The 20,087-nt window shown below is 38.3% G+C and overlaps 1 protein-coding gene across 1 annotated transcript; it reads left to right on the top strand.

Moving 5' to 3' along the window:
• Window positions 1–2,411: 2,411 nt before the first annotated feature.
• On the top strand, window positions 2,412–9,425 carry LOC100243594 (serine/threonine-protein kinase SAPK3). The gene is made up of 10 exons (XM_002262690.4): window positions 2,412–3,280; window positions 3,577–3,651; window positions 5,249–5,350; window positions 5,496–5,549; window positions 5,631–5,723; window positions 5,888–5,980; window positions 6,539–6,643; window positions 6,757–6,855; window positions 7,135–9,129; window positions 9,249–9,425. Exons 1-9 carry the CDS (start codon window positions 3,158–3,160, stop codon window positions 7,411–7,413), a joined length of 1,023 nt encoding a protein of 340 aa, XP_002262726.1. The 5' UTR covers window positions 2,412–3,157; the 3' UTR covers window positions 7,414–9,129; window positions 9,249–9,425.
• Window positions 9,426–20,087: the final 10,662 nt, after the last annotated feature.

Here is a 20,087-nt window from a genome sequence, read left to right as displayed (position 1 = left end):
ATTGAATATTCACATTGCATTAATATTTTATAATATATATAAATAAAGATAATTTATAAATATATATATATATATATATATATATATATATATATATATATATATATATTTTCCCCTTTTTTGAACTCTTTAGATTCTATCAAACAACTATTTTATTTAAAATTATATATTAACAACAAGAGACAATTGTATTTTGGATCCAGGTGGACTCAAAAATTAAGATTTGGTCCGTATAAGTTGTATAATTGATGAAGATGATATAAAATATGAAAAGACCAATATATCATTCAAAACTATTTTCTATCACGATGTTTGATAAACTTTTTTATCTTAATTTTTTTTTAATAATTATTCTGAAAATTTATTATTTTTAGAAAACCAATTTTTTAAAAGATATATTCTAAAAATATACCATTTAAAAAAAAATTTGACATATTTTTAGTTATTTTTTATATACACAATTTTAAAAATATATATTTTCCAAATGCTTGATTTTTAAATAATAATAATTTATTTTTATTTTTTTGAAAAAGAGTGTATTGTTTTTCCAAATCACTAAATTATATTAAATTTTATTGGGGTTTACAAAAAAAATAAAATTTAAATTAATAATTTTCTATTTTTTTTCCCATAGTCTACAAAGATCATTTTTGGAAAGATAAAAAATTCATACCATCCTTTTTAATTTTCATACTTCTTCTGGGTCTTAGGCTTAAATGATGAATTTATATGAACCAAAACTTAATTTTTGAGCCTAATTGGCAAAATACAATTACCGCTAAAAACAATATATTTATATTCCCACAAATATATCCAACTTAGGTGGCAACCCTTTCCATCCTTGGTAGAACCACAAAAAAAAAATTGTTTATTTGCCATTTCACACTCTCTCATATTTTGTTCCTTTATCAAGACACCACCTCTTTAATTTTTCACTTCAACCCACCCTAAATTCAAATGAGATGAAAGAGGTGGGTCATTCCCATGTTTTTTTTTTTATCATTAGAAGGATCTAGGGGAGTGGATTAGAGGGAAGATTAATGATAAGGTTAGGGTTTTGTTTGGTTTTGATGGTGGTTGGCGTGACATAGACTCTTACTTAGCCTGGTTAATGGCATGCTGCCAACCAACACTACTTATTGATATGATATACGCGTCTCTTGTTAGTCAAATTTTGAATGATGTAAACCAAAGAGTAAAGGGAAATCAAAGATAATTGACGACAAAGGAAACCCAGAATTCAAAAAGTGCCGCGGCCGGATACCTTATCCTTATTTTGTTCCAATCTTAAAGGGGTCAAAAGAAGGGAATGAGAGAATGAGGCATGTGAAGTTTGTAGATTAATTGTTTAGCACTCTTTGTGCTTCAATTTTAACTTTTCCTTCTTATTTCTAATTTTTAACTCTAAGTTAGGAATACAGGGATTTACGGGACAAAACTTATCATGCCCTTATTTTTATTCTTATTAGTGTAGGTGTTTAATAAAACTTAATACTTATTATTTAAAGACTTAAATTAATTTTAAGTTAAATTATATTTAAATTGTTATTTGAAAACCTATTTATTAATTTTTATTTTAAATATTAAGGTTATTTGATAAAATTAACTTAAAATTTATTTTAAATCATCAAATTGATATATTTATTTTCATAAATTATAATTAGTGCAACGTGAGTCAAGTAACAATGAAGGTCCTAGAGTAAGAAAAGAGATCATGAGAATAATTAAAGTAAAAGAAGATACAGATTTAAAAATATGTTATTTATTTTTATTTATCACTTAAGTTTATTTTTTTACTTGAAGCCATATAATTAAATTATTTTATCAAATATATTTAATTTTAACTTAAAATTTATTTTAAATCATCAAATTGATATATTTATTTTCATAAATTATAATTAGTGCAACGTGAGTCAAGTAACAATGGAGGTCCTAGAGTAAGAAAAGAGATCATGAGAATAATTAAAGTAAAAGAAGATATAGATTTAAAAATAAGTTATTTATTTTTATTTATCACTTAAATTTATTTTTTTACTTGAAGCCATATAATTAAATTATTTTATCAAATATATTTAATTTACTTAATAACTTAAATTAAGTTATTAAATTACTCAATTGTTTACAAAACACCCACTTAATGTCATGTAAGTTGGAGATTATTAAATATTAAAAAACTATAATTCCTTAATATTAACCTTGATGCCTTGTTCCTATTGAATGATATCTTTAATCATATATAAAAATTAAATAAAATTGTGAGTGAATTTGTTGGAAAACAAATTCACAAATTATAGTGCTAGTTGTAAGTTTAAGATTTTAGCATAATTTGATCAATCATACCTACATTTTCGATAATAACGAATTATTCAGTTCAGTTCTAAAGTGGATAAGTTTAAAATTGGGCTCAAATAGAACTGAAGAAAGCTTTCAAGGCACTTTTTTCACCTACTTTGCAGATTGTCTTATTCAAAGTCTATTCAGACGGTCCACAACAACGCTAAAGCAAAATCGGCTTCAGACAGAAACTGAATCACCTCCTTAATCTCATAAGAAAGAAAAGAAAAAAAATCCATGAATGACTCAACTCAACCACCTCTTCGATGTTATATTGAGCCCTTGATTTAGCTTGTTCAAATTATTTATTTTATTTTTTAAGATAATTCAGAATTCAGAGACGAGATGATGGAAGCGTGGCGATAGTTTGTTAGGAGTACAGCCAAACAGTCACAGAACGTGGGTCCTCAGAGGTGCACGTTAGGAGCTTTCCATGTCCAGGCTCTGAAAGAGACTTATCCTACACCCCACGCCTCCCCCTCTCCCCCCTGCGACCCTTAAACCTGCGCGCCAAGTGTCAGATACTCGGTGTATGGTTGTTGTCAGTGTCAGAGTCTTGAAGGACGTCACTTTGAGTTGAAGCCAATCTATACGTGTCCTTCATTTCCTATTAGAATTTGTCTAGCGGCAAGCATCAATCATCATCGACTAATAATTTAGAATCTTTTGATTTTTTCAACAACGACCTGGACTTTGCTTGGTCTTTTTGTTCTCAAATAGTCTCCATCTGGTTTATTTATCTTGTTTTTGTAGTTTCTTCATCTGGGTCTTGTTTGTTTTTTAATTTTCTAGTTGGGGTTTGAGGTTTTTGATTGTGGGTTAGATGGAGGAGAGGTACGATGCATTGAAGGAGCTTGGGTCTGGGAATTTTGGGGTGGCAAGGCTGGTGAGGGACAAGAAGACGAAGGAGCTTGTTGCAGTCAAGTACATTGAGAGAGGGAAAAAGGTAAATTTTATAGTCAGATTAATTGATTTTCTTTTTGTGGGAGTAGGCTTTCTTTGTGGTTGCATGTTTCTTCTTTGTTAACTTTCCCCTTTCTGTATGGTCTATGGTTTTGAGTTTTTAATTGGGTTCCAGAATTGGCTGGAAATTTTACCCAGTATGAAATGTTGTTCTGTTCTCCGGGCGGCCTGTTATTGTTGAAATTTTGGTCAACAATTTCTTTCCATGCTTTCTATGAAATTTCTCCATATTGTTCTTGTGGTTTTTGTTCTGCAAATGAATTCTGTTTCTGGCTTCAGATTGATGAAAATGTGCAGAGGGAAATCATCAATCACAGATCCTTGAGACATCCAAATATTGTCAGGTTCAAGGAGGTAAGAAACTAATTCTGTTTAGGATGGAAAATGCTTTGATTAATTAGTGAATTTTAAGGCATTATTTATGAGTTATAGATGGATTGCACTGTAGCTATAGCCGAAAGAATGAATTAAAGATTTCTGAATCTCAGTGTAATAAATTCTCGGTTTGATGTTTGACTCTACAATCCTGCCAATTTAATAGTTGTAACTTCATAGGGTACCCTATGTTGGATTCTGAAGTTCCAATTCAATAAGCTGTGTTATAGCTAGGCCCACTATTTTGGTGTCAAGGAGGGCAAAGGACACCCATGAAGTTCCACTCTCTATTGGTGCCTGAAACAACTCTGTCATTGATTTCTGCTTGTTTTAATTGCCGGAACTACAAAATTTACTTAAGTTTGTTTATAATTGTGCCTTGCTATATCTCAGTTCTGTCATTATAGACTTCTCTGATGGTTTGGCTTCAAGGAATCCATAAAAGCTAAGTGTAGGTGAAATAAACTTCCAGTCTGACGTTGCCCCTATGGCAATCATCGGTGAGCTTGACTAGTCAGGTGTGGAAGTTGAGCCAATGATGCCATTAGTGTTGCTAATAATGGACTTAGTGGGGTGGGAACTGTTAAAATTATGTTGCTGAAATAGGATTTTCATGCAAGGAATGATGCTGTGCTGCTCCTTCAAGATAGCTGGTTTCACTCAACTCTGAAATATCTCCTGGATGACTTGACCCAAGTACTGAAGAATATAAATTAACTCTTTGTGGCATGAGTTTGTACTGTCAATCTCAGGATTAAATGCTTAATCAAGGTTAATTTGAATACCACTAATGAAGATAATAAATGAATATATATTACTTCCAAAAAGGATTTAGGCTCTATTTGGTTCAGCTACTAAGAAACCAAAAACTCTTTTTTATCTTAATAAGAGCTTCTATGCCTATTTGATTAATTCTGTTCAAAGAGCTTATAGCTTAAAAAAGAGCTTCTATGAAAGTTAGAAAAATATTATTATTATTATTTTTTTTTATAGAAACTCTATTTTGGATTATGAAAATAAGTTCTTTCATGTTCTATAAAGTTTTTATAATATTAATATTGTTTTTTATAAAGTGTGATTTCGATTTTAGCTTCTCCTTCTAGCCAGAACTAAAAACAAGAAGCTATTCCGAATGAGGCCTTGGAATATTTTGGTGTTCTAAAATTGTGTAGATGGTTGGCATGAACCTTTCAAGTGGTTTCTGACCTTTTTCCGAGGCTGTTGGGGCTGAATTTAGGGTTGTGACTGTAAAATTGACATCTGTCTTCCTGAGAGGATGCAAAATGTGGAGATGTGCCTTTTTTAGAAATGGAACTTTCAGGAATTAGTGAATTAAATGCTGCCATTCAGGTATGCCATACCAGAAAACATCATCCAAACAAAAAGTTGCACCATATAAAGAACTGCCTTAATCACAACTACCTGGGGGTTCAGTTGATGACATGAATTTTCTTTATTCAGTTTACAAGAAGAAGGTCAAACATTTAGTTTAGACAAACCTGACTCGTTAACAGATATACCTTGTTGAGTTGTATTTAAACAAGAGCATGCTTTAAGGGAACACTTATACATGCAGGTCTTGTTAACTCCAACGCATTTGGCCATTGTCATGGAATATGCAGCTGGTGGTGAACTCTTTGAGAGGATATGCAACGCTGGTCGGTTTAGTGAAGATGAGGTTGTAAACCCATACCTTGGATGTTTTTTTTTTTTTTTGTTTGATATATTGGATGATTTTTCCTTTGTTTTGGTAGATATTAAAGTTTTTTATATCAGCGTTCTGTTAATCACCATCACTTTTTGGTTAACCCCTTCTACAACAGGCGAGATTTTTCTTCCAGCAGCTAATATCCGGAGTGAGCTACTGTCATTCTATGGTATAATATCTGGGCCACCCCTTTCATGTTTTATATTACAGTATGTTCCTCTTACAATATTGTCTATTGCTTTTGCTGCAGGAAATTTGTCATAGAGATCTGAAACTGGAGAACACACTCCTGGATGGAAGTCCAATGCCACGGCTTAAAATATGCGACTTTGGCTATTCCAAGGTTAAGAATGTTCTAGTTGGGATAAGGTTTTCATCAGAAAAATTATGGCAGTATTTCCTGCTACAAAATTTTGCGGTTTTATTTATAGTTTTATTATGCTTTGGAATCCTTTTTTCAAATTTTTTTTTGTTCTAATTTTTTTTTTGTTTCCCTTCCAATTACAGTCTGCTTTGTTGCACTCACAACCCAAATCAGCAGTTGGAACTCCAGCATACATTGCCCCTGAGGTCCTGTCGCGAAAGGAGTATGATGGAAAGGTACTGCATGCATTGTTTTATATCATAATCAAATGTGACCGCATTTAGCATTCACTCGTAGTCATATAGTTACTCATGTAGTCCATATAACCTGTGGTTTCATATGTAGATAATTTGTTTGCATTCTACTGATACTGAACACTACTACGCTAATTTTCCAAAGCTAAGGACTTCTGTTGTGGTCTGGAATCTGAAAACCATGGGTTGACAGGGTTGTATCTCTTCTGTGTGCTCTTATTGTCAGAATTCTTCATCGTCCTAATACAATATATAACATGTCTAAAGTCTGGCATCATGGTGCTAGTATTTTTCACATCTGAATTGCACACATTGTGTTTATGGACCAAGGAGAATTGGATATCTATGTGTTTCCCATATGCAGAGGTTTTAATCTGGCTTATCTGTATGCTATATTAATGGACGAGCAATCCACGAGTCCAATTTTTCAGAAATCACAGATCTAAATTTGATCCATGAGTCCCCTAAGAGACAGATAATTCCTACAAGCTTTCTCTCTTTATACAAATTTATTGGTTATTTGATTTTTTTCAGTTGTAGATTGCAGATGTTTGGTCTTGTGGTGTGACTTTATATGTGATGTTGGTGGGAGCCTACCCTTTTGAGGATCCTGAAGATCCTAGAAATTTCCGGAAGACCATTGGGGTGAGTTATCTTCAGAATGCAGACTTTAAACTAGATAAAAGGGTTACTGATTACCTTCCAACTAGCAATATTGTTCGTACTAGCAAATCTAAATCAGTTGTTATTTTGGGCAGAGAATAATGAGTGTCCAGTACTCCATACCCGACTATGTACATGTATCTGCAGAATGCAGGCAGCTCCTTTCCCGTATTTTTGTTGCGAATCCTGCAAAGGTAACATCCTCTAAAGCAAATATTGAATTGCATCTTTCATCACTCTCTTGGAATCATTAAGGCATTTCAATGGAAATGACAAGATTCCATTTTGTTTTTCAAAGTATCTGAAATGAGCTTATTTTGTTTCTTATAACACTTGACATAGAGTTTTTATAAAATCCTTTCAAATGCTAACAAAATTAAAATGGATGGATTCATTTCGTTTTCATGAAGTATCTGAAACACAATTGACTCATGATGACAGACTAATCCTGTTTATGTCAATCCTTCTTAAAGAGGATCACCATCCCAGAGATAAAACAACATCCTTGGTTTCTTAAAAATTTTCCCAAGGAGCTCATTGAAGGGGAGAAAACTAACTACGGGGAATTGCACCATGACCAACTGGTTCAAAGTGTTGAAGAAATAATGCGAATCATTCAAGAAGCAAGGACACCAGGGGAAGGATCCAAAGTTGATGGGCACAGTCTAGATGGAGCATTAGACTCTGATGACTTGGAGGCCGATTTGGAATCTGAAATTGATGTCAGCGGGGAGTTCATGGCCCCTGTGTGAGCCTGCATGAGCCAAGGAATTACATCGATCAAGATAGTCTGAACAAGTTTTAGCATGTATTAATGGTCTAGACTCTAGACTTTATTATTTTACAAATAATATTGTATATGATGTATTTGAAGTATGAGAGAAGCCATAACTTTGGTGGTCACTGCAGCAATGTGATTGCAGTACTGAATGGGTTGAGAACTTGAGATGAGGGTTTTTTGTTTTTGTTGAACATTCTATAAAAGTCCATATGGACAAATGGTACAGGCAGTTAGTTAAAGCTCAAACTCAACTAAGGGAGGGGGAAAGTACAAAGAAATGTAACATAAATTATTCAGATTCAACACGGTAGCAAGATGCCTTAAAAAAGGGGGAAAATGAGAAAGGTCTTAGATTCTCTTCAACAGTTTTGACTTATTAGGCAGAATACTGGTGTCTTCACATTGTGGAAAGTGGAGCAAAGAGGCATAACTTGGGGGGTGGCGGGCGGCTTCCACTTCGTCATTGATCCAGGTCTCAAGAATAGGTTTTTTTTTAGTTACCCTTGAAGGCATTCTAGGGAACCAAGCTAAGATAAAAGTTCCATACGATATATCAAATAAACAAACTTAGCAAAATAGGCAAAGATACACAAAGCTACCTAGTAAAGTGAAGTTCTACTCAGAGTCAGGCAGACATGACAATTTTTTTTTCCCTAAATAATTGATTCACTCATTGAAGCCATTTAAAAATACAATCAATACTAACTTTTCATTCCTCCACAATGCACACAAAAAGTTAAAAGAAATATATTGTTTTCTATACTTTAATTCCATCCTCCTAGACACAAAATGGTTGCCTCGAAAAAGTATGAGACGCCGACGATAAAGTTTCACAATAGACAAATCAGTGATCCTAGATATCTGAGTTGCCTCTCTAAATGTGTTCGATATTGAAAGGGAATAGCATGGTATATCATGGAATTAAAGCAAGTCGAGGAAACAATTCAAAGAACATATCAAATATTTCTCTTCAAGGGTTTGATGGGGACAACACTGGTGTCCTCACAATAAGTCAAAAAAGGAACCTAGAGACTAAAGTGGGGTTCTTTCATAAGTCAAGGCTAGTGGCGGACAGCATCATTAGCGGAGAAAAACAAGGGAACTTTCATCACTTTATCAATCCCTTTACAGGGGATGATGATCAGGACTTTATGATCCCTATCCTTTGATGGACTTCGTGTCCAAATCAATTACCCGACTGGCACACCTTTCATTTTCTTTCCAATAACAGACTTTTAACTTGCTTGAAGGTGCAAGTCTTAGCCGACATAATTGAAATATGATTAAGCCCCACACCCACTGGTGTGCCTATATGAATGATAACGGATCCAACTGTGGTGGTGTGAGACATGGAAGGAAGGAATAAGGAGGAAATGCAGTAGTTCTTCATGGGCCTTCTGGGTGCTGATCTTGCTGGGAATGATGTTAATGGCGAGGGTGGTGGAAGGTGAAGAGTTGAGTCCCAGCCAGTGTAAGCAGGAAAGACAGCTAGGCATCAATTCATGCAAGGCAGTGGTGTTTGGGCAGCCTGCATCGCCTGCGTGTTGCCAGCGCATAAGGGTGAGCCACTGGGAGTCCGTATGTCCGGCCGTCAACCCCAAGTTGGCCGCACTCATAGACATCAACAAGGCCATCAAGATCCTCCAAACCTGTGGAAGGAAGGTCCCTCATCACTTCAAGTGTGGCAGTAAGATCTGAAACCGAAACCCAACTTCACAACTTTTGATTTTCATATTAATTTAGTTGCTATGACATTCTGCAATATCTGTATATACTAATTAACATTGAATTTTGTAAATCTTGCAGGCCTATATTTCCCATGAACATGTGTCTTGCTTCCACTGCTAGTTGTATTAGTTGTTTACAGGTTTTAAATGGCCTATATTGACTCTGGGATGTAATATCTGTGGTAAAGATGGATCTATCACTTGTATGTTCTGAAAAGAATAAATCTTGGGTTCCACGGATCCTACGCTTTCTCTATCTCCCTGATTGTGGAAAAAATGTATTTCCTCTCTCTCTTTGATTGCGGAAAACACTCTCTCTCTCTCTCTGATTGCGGAATACATTTCTCACTCTCTCTCTCTCTCTCTCTCTCGTCAAGTTGGGGTCAAGTCCCTCCCCCTCAGTTTAATGAAAATTACTAGTCACTGAAACAGTGTTATTATAATGGATAATAATACTACACATAATTTGTTATAAAAATAATTATTTTCTCACGAGTATGAAATTTTTTTCGTCATAGTTGTATGATAAATATGATCTAGCTAGTAACAAAATAATTTTATGATTATTTTTTTAATTTCATACAATATTTACATATTTTTCTAATCATAATAGTTTTAATACTTTTTACGGATATATAAAAAAATATTGATGGATATTTTGACATAAATTATCAATAAAATAAAAATTGATCAAAACTTATGAAAATATTAAGAAAAAAATCTAAATAAATGATATAAAAAGTAATAATAGAATTTTTGAAGTTGTTTTATTAAAGAAATTGATTGTGGACCCTGCATTTCGGCTCATGCGCTCCCCACTCGATGGCGAGCTTGATTTTTATTTTGAAAAATTGATTTATTTATTTGGTTGAAAAAAATGACTTGGAGTTGCCACTTATTTTTGTTTTATTTTTAAAGGGTAAACAAAATAAGAAAGAAAAAAAATCCTAAGTGTGACTCCTTACTTTGGAAAAGGTGATTTGTGAAAAACCGGATCGGGTTCGGGGGTCAGGTTACTTATCGGGAAGGTACGGTAAAGACCGTAGCACCCCTCTAAGTCTCTAAAACAGGTCTCTACTAATAAAATGAAGCAATCATGGCAATTGATAAGGGAATCAATGAATACTCAGAGTGATCATGCACATGTGAGAATCTAAACATGCATATAGAAAATGACCCGAGCGGATGTGGATGTGTACCTGGGCAGTGATCCATAAAGCGCTATCAGAGGATCCGGACATGTCTGATCGGGGAAGTTGAATCGCCATCCTCTCCCATTCGGCGTCATGCGCCGGATGTGAAATATCCGGAGAAAGTGGAACGTCGGTTGGACAGAATTCCGGATGCGAGATATCCGGAGAAGGTGGAACGTCAACCGGACAGAATTCCGGATGTGAGATATCTGGAGAAGGTGGAACGTTGGCCGGACAGAATTCCGAATGTGAGATATCCGGAGAAGGTTGAACGTCGGCCGGACATAATTCTTTCCCGGGTGGAATGAGCTATGCCGCGCGTCGCAAGGGGGACCGTCTGCGTGTGCAAGGGAGAGAGAGCCACGTGACATTTTTTAGGGAGGATCCCACAAGTAGGTGAAGGTTTAGAGAGAGAAACCAGTTTGGTGGTATGGTTAAATGGGTGTATACATGGGTATGGTAGAACATGGTTATGAGTAGCATGAAGGATGGGTATGGGTTGTATAGATATGGAGGCTTGGGTGAGTGGTTTTAATGGGTATGTGAAGGAGTCAAGGATAGCATGCACCCATGAGACTCCATGTAAGTGAGGGAGTGGGGTGGAGAATGAATGAGAGGAAAATGGGTGTGGTAGAGGATGCTTGATTCCTGCAAGCTTGAGTGAGGAAATGGGTATGGCTGACGCGAATAGTGAAGAAGGCGTAGGCATGTGGTAACCGTGTTATTCATCATAAGAACATGAAGCCTTTGCTTGGACAAGTTAAACTTTTCTCCATGCACATAGGCCATTTACAAAGGAAAAAAAAAACGAGAGCAGCAAAGAGGACCAAAACAGAGCATATATGGGCAGATAATCACATTCAACCCAAAACCATCTTGTGGCTCTGGATCGAACTAACAAGCTCTTTCCCTGCTCTCTACGACTCCGCCTGGGCCTCCTTTCCCATTCAGCTTTCAGTCAAAACTTTCTTTTCTTCCGTCAGCCCTGGACCTGCTCTCCTATTCACTGATTAGCCCGTCGCCGTCCCAACCACCACCATGGTGATGGTCAGTTCCCCCAGCCACGCGTCTCTAGTAGCTCGCCCTTAGAAGTCGTCCCTACCCAGCCACTCCTCAAAGGTGGCTGGAAAAAGCTTAGAATGAATGAAACAAATATATATATATATATATAAACAAAACCAAAAGAGTGGTCTACAAATATGCCCCTCTTTGGTAGAGTTCACGAGTGTCAGGAATATGAATACTAAAGTGAAAAGAAAGTGTGAATAGTGAGTGGAAAGGAGTGAACTCTACCGAAGAAACGAGGAGACCCCTATAAGGACACTGGTGAAACATGAGTTCACTCAGGCCAACAAATGAACAAACGCTCTAAACCTAAAACAAAATGATGTCCCAAAATGCCTTTGAAGCCACACTAAGGATCTAGGGTCCCTCTAAGACGTCTTCAAAAGTGACTCAAAATCGAACAAGACTCAACTATGTAGGCGTGACTCGGAGACGAACAAGACTAAACACAAACTGATAAAACAATGACCGATAGATATAGGTGCGGCCTCGACTCAAACTCAAACTGATAAGATGATAACCGATTGATATAGGTGCGGTCCCGACTCACACTGAACTAACATGACAAGAAGATGGCCAATCGATATAGGTGCGCCCCCGACTCAAACTCAAACTGATAAGATGATGACCGATCGATATAGGTGCGGTCCTGAAGAAACAAACTGACATGGAAAATGACCGATCGATATAGATGCGGTCCTGACTCGAATTGAACATGAAAGTGATAGGAACATGGCCGATTGATATAGGTGCGGTCTCGACTCAAACTGAACTCGAACTGACAAGATGATGACCGATTGATATAGGTGCGGTCCCGACTCAAACTGAACTAACATGATAGGAACATGGCCAATCGATATAGGTGTGGTCCCAGAAACTGAACTGACATGACAAGGAGATGACCGATCGATATAGGTGTGGCCTCGACTCAAACTGACACGATAATGACCAATCGATATAGGTGCGGTCCTAGAAACTGAACTGACATGACAAGGAGATGGCCGATCGATATAGGTGCAGCCTCGACTCAAACTCAAACTGATAAGATGATGACCGATCGATATAGGTGCGGTCCCAGAAACTGAACTGACATGATAAGGAGATGGCCGATCGATATAGGTGCGGCCCCAACTCGAAAACTCAAACTCAAACTGACAAGATGATGACCGATCGATATAGGTGCGGTCCCAGAAAACTCGAACTGACATGACAAGGAGATGACTGACCTGATCAAGTGACCCAAAACCAAAGGATGACTCAGATAATGATGCAAGCAAACTCGACTGGAGGGGATATGCCCCAGTATGACAACTCATGAGGATCGAAAACTAGGTCAAAAGATAACGAAGCCCCTAAAAGGTCCGATGATCCTAGGGAAGAGGGATATGCCCCAGTATGTGACTCATAGGGGTCAACAACTAGATCGAAAAGTGAATGAAACATGTGGAAGGTCTGATGCTCTCGGAGAAGGGGGTATGCCCCAGTATGACAACTCAGAGGATCGACAACTAGATAAAAAAGGTGAACGAAACCTGTGGAAGGTCTAGTGCTCTCGGGGAATGAGGATATGCCCCAATATGCAATGACGAATAAACAGATATGCAAAATGCCTCCAAACCACTGTACTCTGAAATATGCTCATCCATCAAGTAATGAAAATGTCCAACCTCAGATGGGTAATGCCAAACAGGACCATGTGTCACGACATCATGCTGACAAAACAAAACTAACTGATGAATGACAACAATAATGACCAATGCTCGAAATGCAAAGAGCAAACAAAAATCAACACTCATCGTGCCAACTGTCAAAATGAAAGCATCATAAAATCGGCAATCTGTCAGGCCCTGCCATCATGGAAGATGTTGAACCTAAAGTCCAAAAGATGTATGACAACACAACCAAGATGATCGAGGACTGATCTACGTCTCCTCCTAATCGAGATAGGGATGAGGTCATGTGTCACGGTGGGATGTGTAGGATAAAATAAGGTGATGATCAGGCTTTGGTATGATGGAAGGCATGAGAGCATCCAGGGTGAAATGTCTGAGTGTAAAATGAAAGGTATGTAAGTATCTGAGATCATCTAAGTATGCCAAGAAGACTAGACCCAAGGTGTCAATAGCTCCAAAACCCATCGAAAGCAGTAATCACAAATAGGAAATCAAATCTCAATGTCAAAACATCCAACTAGGCGGCTATGCCCCAGTATGCAATGAGGACAACATGAAATAATCCAATGATCTCCATATCACTCGCCAGATGCTCCAATGTCAAGAACCAATCTGATCTCCCTCCAAAAGATGGACATGCCCCAGTATAAAGGATCCAAATAGGGTGGCTATGCTCCAATGAAAAATGCTCTCCATCTCGGCTATGCCCTAGTGTAAAATAGTGTATCCGAGTCAACAAATCAATCAACCTCTACCCCTGGTGCCAAAATGGAAACATCTCAACGTAATCCATATGAATCAGAATCCCCGGGCTCCATGAATGTGAATGTGGTGGCTATGCCCCAGTATAAACCAACTGAAGTGACTATGCTCCAATGAACAATCAAAGTCCATCACCAATGAGACAACTATGCCTCAGTATGTGTCCTCAGAACAAGGTCAATGTCATCCCTCAATGCATGCATAATCTCTGAAGCAATCATGTCTCAAAATAAGCCATCGTCTCGAAAAATCCATCATCAATGAGAGGAGTGTGTCCCAATGCAGAATATCAAGTAGAGTGACTGTATCTCCAATAAAAATGCCCTCTGAAATGGCTATGCCTCAGTGTAGGGTCATCCCACAACTCCCAATCCATCATAAACCGAGTGAAAAAACCATCTGACTATGCCTCAGTGCAAAGCGTCATCCCACTAAGAAACTGTCATCGATGAGCGGGGTATGCCCCAGTGTAGATAATGTCGCCTTTGAAAATCCATCACTGATAAAAGGGGTATGACCCAATGTAAATCATCATCTCAACTCCCCATCCATCATGCTCTGAGAAATAATATCCGACCAAGCTCGAGTATTGCCCACGTGGGAGTTGTCAAACACGATGTAAAGTAATGGCCTCAGGGTGGTCTTCAGACACGGGATGTAACGTAGGCTAAGGTAATAGGGTGAAAGAAATGAAAGGAAACTAGGCTCAAAGATCCCAATGATATAATCCCCATACCCCTCGTGCATGAAATGCAATGCATAGAAAACGTCATGAGTCCCGAATCTAGGGGTCCCCATACCAAAAGTGATGATAAAGGGATGAACATATCGAATAAGCAATAATAAAGTGTAGATGCTGAACTCAAGTCAAACATCAAGAAGGATGAGAAAAGAAAGAAATCAGATAAGGTAGAGTGGAATGGAAGAACAAAACAATGATACAAGAAGACAAAGAGGTAGAAAAATGAGTGATGGTCAACCTGCATCAAAGCATAGAAAGTAGTCACATCCGAAATAGATGGAATGATGGATAGAACAAGGATCCAGAGATACTAAAGAAAAGTCGCTCGTCTCTCTCACAAAAATCAAATAGATGACTCATACTCTCACCCAAAATATACACCAAGATAGAATCTCATAAATAAGCTCTCATACGAATTCTCTCTGACACATAAACTGAATGAAGCAAATCGGCATGTCCATACACATGCCCAATGGAGAATGATACAATGAAGAATGCGTTTTTTTTTTTTTTTTTTGCGCATACTCTGATCAATAATGAATATACTCCCATGAAAATACATACCCAAATGATCAAACCCTCTCCACATACGAATGTAACATGAATCCTCACTAACAAGACAACCTCTCAAAATAACATTTCTGAACCACTGCCCATGGGGTGAATGATAGGAAAGAATGTGAGAATCCTCCATGCAGTGACGTGTGAAAAACCACCACTCAAGGTGAAACAAGGATAATGTCGAGTAATCAATGAGGAAAGGAAAAGACAGAGAACGAATATCACAAGTGGTGGTATGTGATATCGGAAAATAGTGATGAAATGATGCCCAAACGGAAAATATCACAGTGAAGAGTGAAGAATGAGGCTCGAATATGTATGTCAGGTTTGGAACTCATGACGTATCCAAACATAGCATGCAAGCACTACAGGATCCCCAACCCGGTGTAATAGGTAAATGAGGTGATGAAAGAAAAGGTTATGTGCTCATGTGAGGCTCAAAGGGCTAGCAACGGGTAACTCTATATGTGAGGATGATAAAGTAAATAGGCTCATGAAATGATGGCCACCCATCCTTTGACCAAAACCTCGAACATCGTGCTTTCGAGATCTCACATGGCCAATACTAAAGATTGGCATCCATCCAACATAGTCATGGCGACTCCTCTGAAATCGTGCGAAAGCTCCCACTGATGCTCTATGACAACCATCAATGTACTCTAAAAATCAATTCACTCTATCATCACAAGTCACTCACCATCATCTCATAAAATCACCATGTCTAATCATCCCGACTCTCTGAAGTCATGTGCAATGACTCAAATCTGGATGCTCCATGATAACCCCTCTATTTCAACAATATCGTCAAACAATCAAGCCACTCTCTCATCATGATCCATCTATCATCGTGTAAAGCTCACCTCGGGTCTAACCATCTCGGACTCTACCTAGTCAGATTAAGGAAATGATGGAAAGGAAAGACAATGGTACTGTAGCATGATAAGGCGAACAAGGGTAGTAAAGTTGTGTAATGGTGCCAAGGGGTGGTGTCATGTTAGGCTCAAAATGGGTAGGTCAACAAGTCCACAGAGTCAGGGTATGGATATGGATATGGTACTGCTTTGATCAGAAAGTGAAATGAGTCACAATCTCGAACTCCCTAGGTCGATCTCCTGATCCTAGGTCAATAGGCTTAATATCCTCCATGATAGGTCAGGCCAGAGTGATCGTGATGTGCAAATGAATAAATGTCCTAAGTCAAAAGTACAACACATCATTTGATATATGGCCCTGTGATGGCAATCTATATATGACAGAAACTCTAAGGTCATAAAGGTGTCCATTGTGAGATGACTACAAATGTGACTAAAGAATTTCTATTAACGATCCAAAAAATGAATGAGGTGTGAAAAACAACACTGTCATGAGATCGATACTCCATCTATAACAACAATATTTCTGATTCACTTTCAACACAAACTCAATAAAGAAAAATGATCAGGTGGTAAAGGCGGACATCGAAAAAAATGGTGTGAATGTGAAAACCTGCATTTCACCTTTTTGTAATGAAAATCTGGTTGAAAATAGAATCAGACGACTCAACCAAAGAATGAAGTATCAAGCCCATGATAGGTGAAGAATATAAAAAAGTGAGCATAATCAATGAACATATCTCAAAACATCAAGTAGAAAGTGACAACAAACTGAAAGAATGTGTCAGCCTAAGAAAAGAAGACTATCTAAAGTCCTAGGAAGAAAGTGTGCTAAACTCAATGAGCGACAAGAAGAAACCGAAACCATACAATAAAGGGTGGTCCAACTGATTCCCAAACTCGCACTGATCTCTAAGCACTCTCAACTGGAGACCAAATGAGGAAGTACTGGATCCGAACTGTAACTAAAGAGGCTTTGAAGGCCCTTAGATGCACTCACGTGTAGGGAAGGAAGTCTTAATCGAAGGATCTACGGCTCAACCTACGAGGTCAAGGTGGCTCTAAAAAGAAAAATGATGGGACTTTAAAGGATCCCTAGCAGAAGCGATCATACCCTCCAGTGGTACACAACCCTCTACAAGTCTTCGAAGAGACGGGGCGTTTCCATGCAAGGTGGTCATTACCTCCACACATGCACTCCCTCGACATCCCAGAGGGTTCTTATAGTGAAAGCTCTCACAACTCTCAGCGCTCAATGGTCAACTAGAGTGCATAATGAACAGTGTGGGTGCATCCGAAAATCCTATGAAGCTAAAAGAAAACACACTGACCACACAAATATCCTGAAATCTAGCTCTGGGCTATACAAGTCTTCAAAGTTCGGACTCCAATCAGCATCAATATGTCGACCACCTCCAGAATGCTCCCAAACATAGATATAGCCCAGAGCTAGACCCTACTCCTGATCACTAGCTCAGTCGAAGAGCAAACAAAGCAAACAAGTCTCATATCAAATATGAGATCAAGGAAAACAATGTCGAACCGAGACTAGGGACTTGGAAATAAGGGGATAAGTGTGTGCCCCACATAGACACACAACTCATGCAGTCACATCAGGATGAGAGGGGTCATGCAACAGACAGTCATGCAAAACAGGTATATGTCATCCAAATTTACACACAAGCTAATCAAGAAGAATATCTGACAAATGATAGCATACTCTATGATAAACAAGATAATATATAACTGAGAGAATCAATCATGTCAAATCAAATGATATACAATGGTGAGTCTATACATGTGAGGTAATCAGAACAAACATGGCAAAATCAGAGTCACTATGCTAAGTAAGGTAAGATGATCAATCAACATAATCAGCATATCAATGTCCCAAACAAATATAGCTATGAAGCACGGGAAAAAACGCCACAATCAGAATGCTCAATCAAGATAAACAATCATCATAATCAACATGTCAATGTCTTTAGTAAAAACAAACACCCAAGCATGCATTCAAGTGTAATGATATCGAGAGCTCTTAATGTGTAATCAATAGTCAAATAAACACACGCACAAAGAGAGGTGGGCACAAAGAGAGGTGGGCACAAAGAGAGGTGGGTACCCACTGATAGACCAATCAAACGCCACATTTGCCTCAATTTATGTTCAAGCTTGACCCTCTAGTGAATCCCTAGCAGAGTCGCCATTTTGTGGACCCCGCATTTCGGCTCATGCGCTCCCCACTTGATGGTGAGCTCGATTTTTATTTTGAAAAATTGATTTATTTATTTGGTTGAAAAAAATGACTTGGAGTTGCCACTTATTTTTGTTTTATTTTTAAAGAGTAAACAAAATAAGAAAGAAAAAACCTTAAGTGTGACTCCTTATTTTGGAAAAGGTGGTCTGTGAAAAACCGGATCGGGTTCGGGGGTCAGGTTACTTATCGGGAAGGTACGGTAAAGACCGTAGCACCCCTCTAAGTCCCTAAAACGGGTCTCTACTAATAAAATGGAGCAATCATGGCAATTGATGAGGGAATCAATGAATACTCAGAGTGATCATGCACATGTAAGAATCTAAATATGTATACAGAAAATGACCCGAACAGATGTGGATGCGAACCTGGGCAGTGATCCATAAAGCGCTATCAGAGGATCCGGACATGTCTGACTGGGGAAGTTGAATTGCCATCCTCTCCCATTCGGCGTCAAGCGTCGGATGTGAAATATCCGGAGAAGGTGGAACGTCGGCCGGACAGAATTCCCGATGTGAGATATCTGGAAAAGGTGGAACGTTGACCGGACAGAATTCCGGATGTGAGATATTCGGAGAAAGTGGAACGTCGGCCGGACAGAATTCCCGATGTGAGATATCCGGAGAAGGTGGAACGTCGACCGGACAGAATTCCGGATGTGAGATATCCGGAGATGGTGGAACGTCGGCCGGACAAAATTCCGGATGTGAGACATCCGGAGAAGGTTGAACGTCGACCAGACAGAATTCTTTCCCGGGTGGAATGAGCTATGCCGCGCATCGCAAGGGGGACCGTCTGCGTGTGCAAGGGAGAGAGAGCCACGTGGCATTTTTTAGGGAGGATCTCACAGGTAGGTGAAGGTTTAGAGAGAGAAACGGGTTTGGTGGTATGGTTAAATGGGTGTACACATGGGTATGGTAGAACATGGTTATGAGTAGCATGAATGATGTGTATGGGTTGTATGGATATGGAGGCTTGGGTGAGTGGTTTTAATGGGTATGTGAAGGAGTGAAGGATAGCATGCACCCGTGAGACTCCATGTAAGTGAGGGAGTGGGGTGGAGAATGAATGAGAGGAAAATGGGTGTGGTGGAGGATGCTTGATTCCTGCAAGCTTGAGTGAGGAAATGGGTATGGCTGACGCGAACAGTGAAGAAGGCGTAGACATGTGGTAACCGTGTTATTCATCATAAGAACATGAAGCCTTTGCTTGGACAAGTTAAACTTTTCTCCATGCACATGGGCCATTTACAAAGGAAAAAAAAAAAACGAGAGCAACAAAGAGGACCAAAATAGAGCATATATGGGTAGATAATCACATTCAACCCAAAACCATCTTGTGGCTCTGGATCGAACTAACAAGCTCTTTCCCTACTCTCCGCGACTCCGCTTGGGCCTCCTTTCCCATTCAGCTTTCAGTCAAAACTTTCTTTTCTTCCGTCAGCCCTGGACCTGCTCTCCTATTCACCGCTTAGCTCGTCGCCGTCCCAACCACCACCATGGTGATGGTCAGTTCCCCCAGCCACGCGTCTCCAGTAGCTCGCCCTTAGAAGTCGTCCCCACCCAGCCACTCCTCAAAGGTGGCGGGAAAAAGCTTAGAATGAATGAAACAAATATATATATATATAAATAAAGCCAAAAGAGGGGTCTACATTGACATATATAAGATATAATTTGTAACATTGAATAATAATATTTAAAATTTTAAAATATATTTTATAGAAATTTATCTAATTTAAATGTATTGAATAACATAAAAAAATGATAATACATATATATAAGTATTTTTATTTTAAA

This window comes from Vitis vinifera, chromosome 2, assembly GCF_030704535.1.
Source record: "Vitis vinifera cultivar Pinot Noir 40024 chromosome 2, ASM3070453v1".
Taxonomy (NCBI): domain Eukaryota; kingdom Viridiplantae; phylum Streptophyta; class Magnoliopsida; order Vitales; family Vitaceae; genus Vitis; species Vitis vinifera.
This window is presented reverse-complemented; position numbering and strand designations above follow the sequence as displayed.

Coding starts and splice junctions, on each gene's coding strand:
- LOC100243594 (XM_002262690.4), top strand. CDS start 3,158: ATGGAGGAGAGGTACGATGCATTGAAGGAGCTTGGGTCTGGGAATTTT. Junction 5,550..5,630: donor TGAGCTACTGTCATTCTATG/GTATAATATCTG, acceptor CTTTTGCTGCAG/GAAATTTGTCATAGAGATCT. Junction 6,856..7,134: donor TTGTTGCGAATCCTGCAAAG/GTAACATCCTCT, acceptor TCCTTCTTAAAG/AGGATCACCATCCCAGAGAT.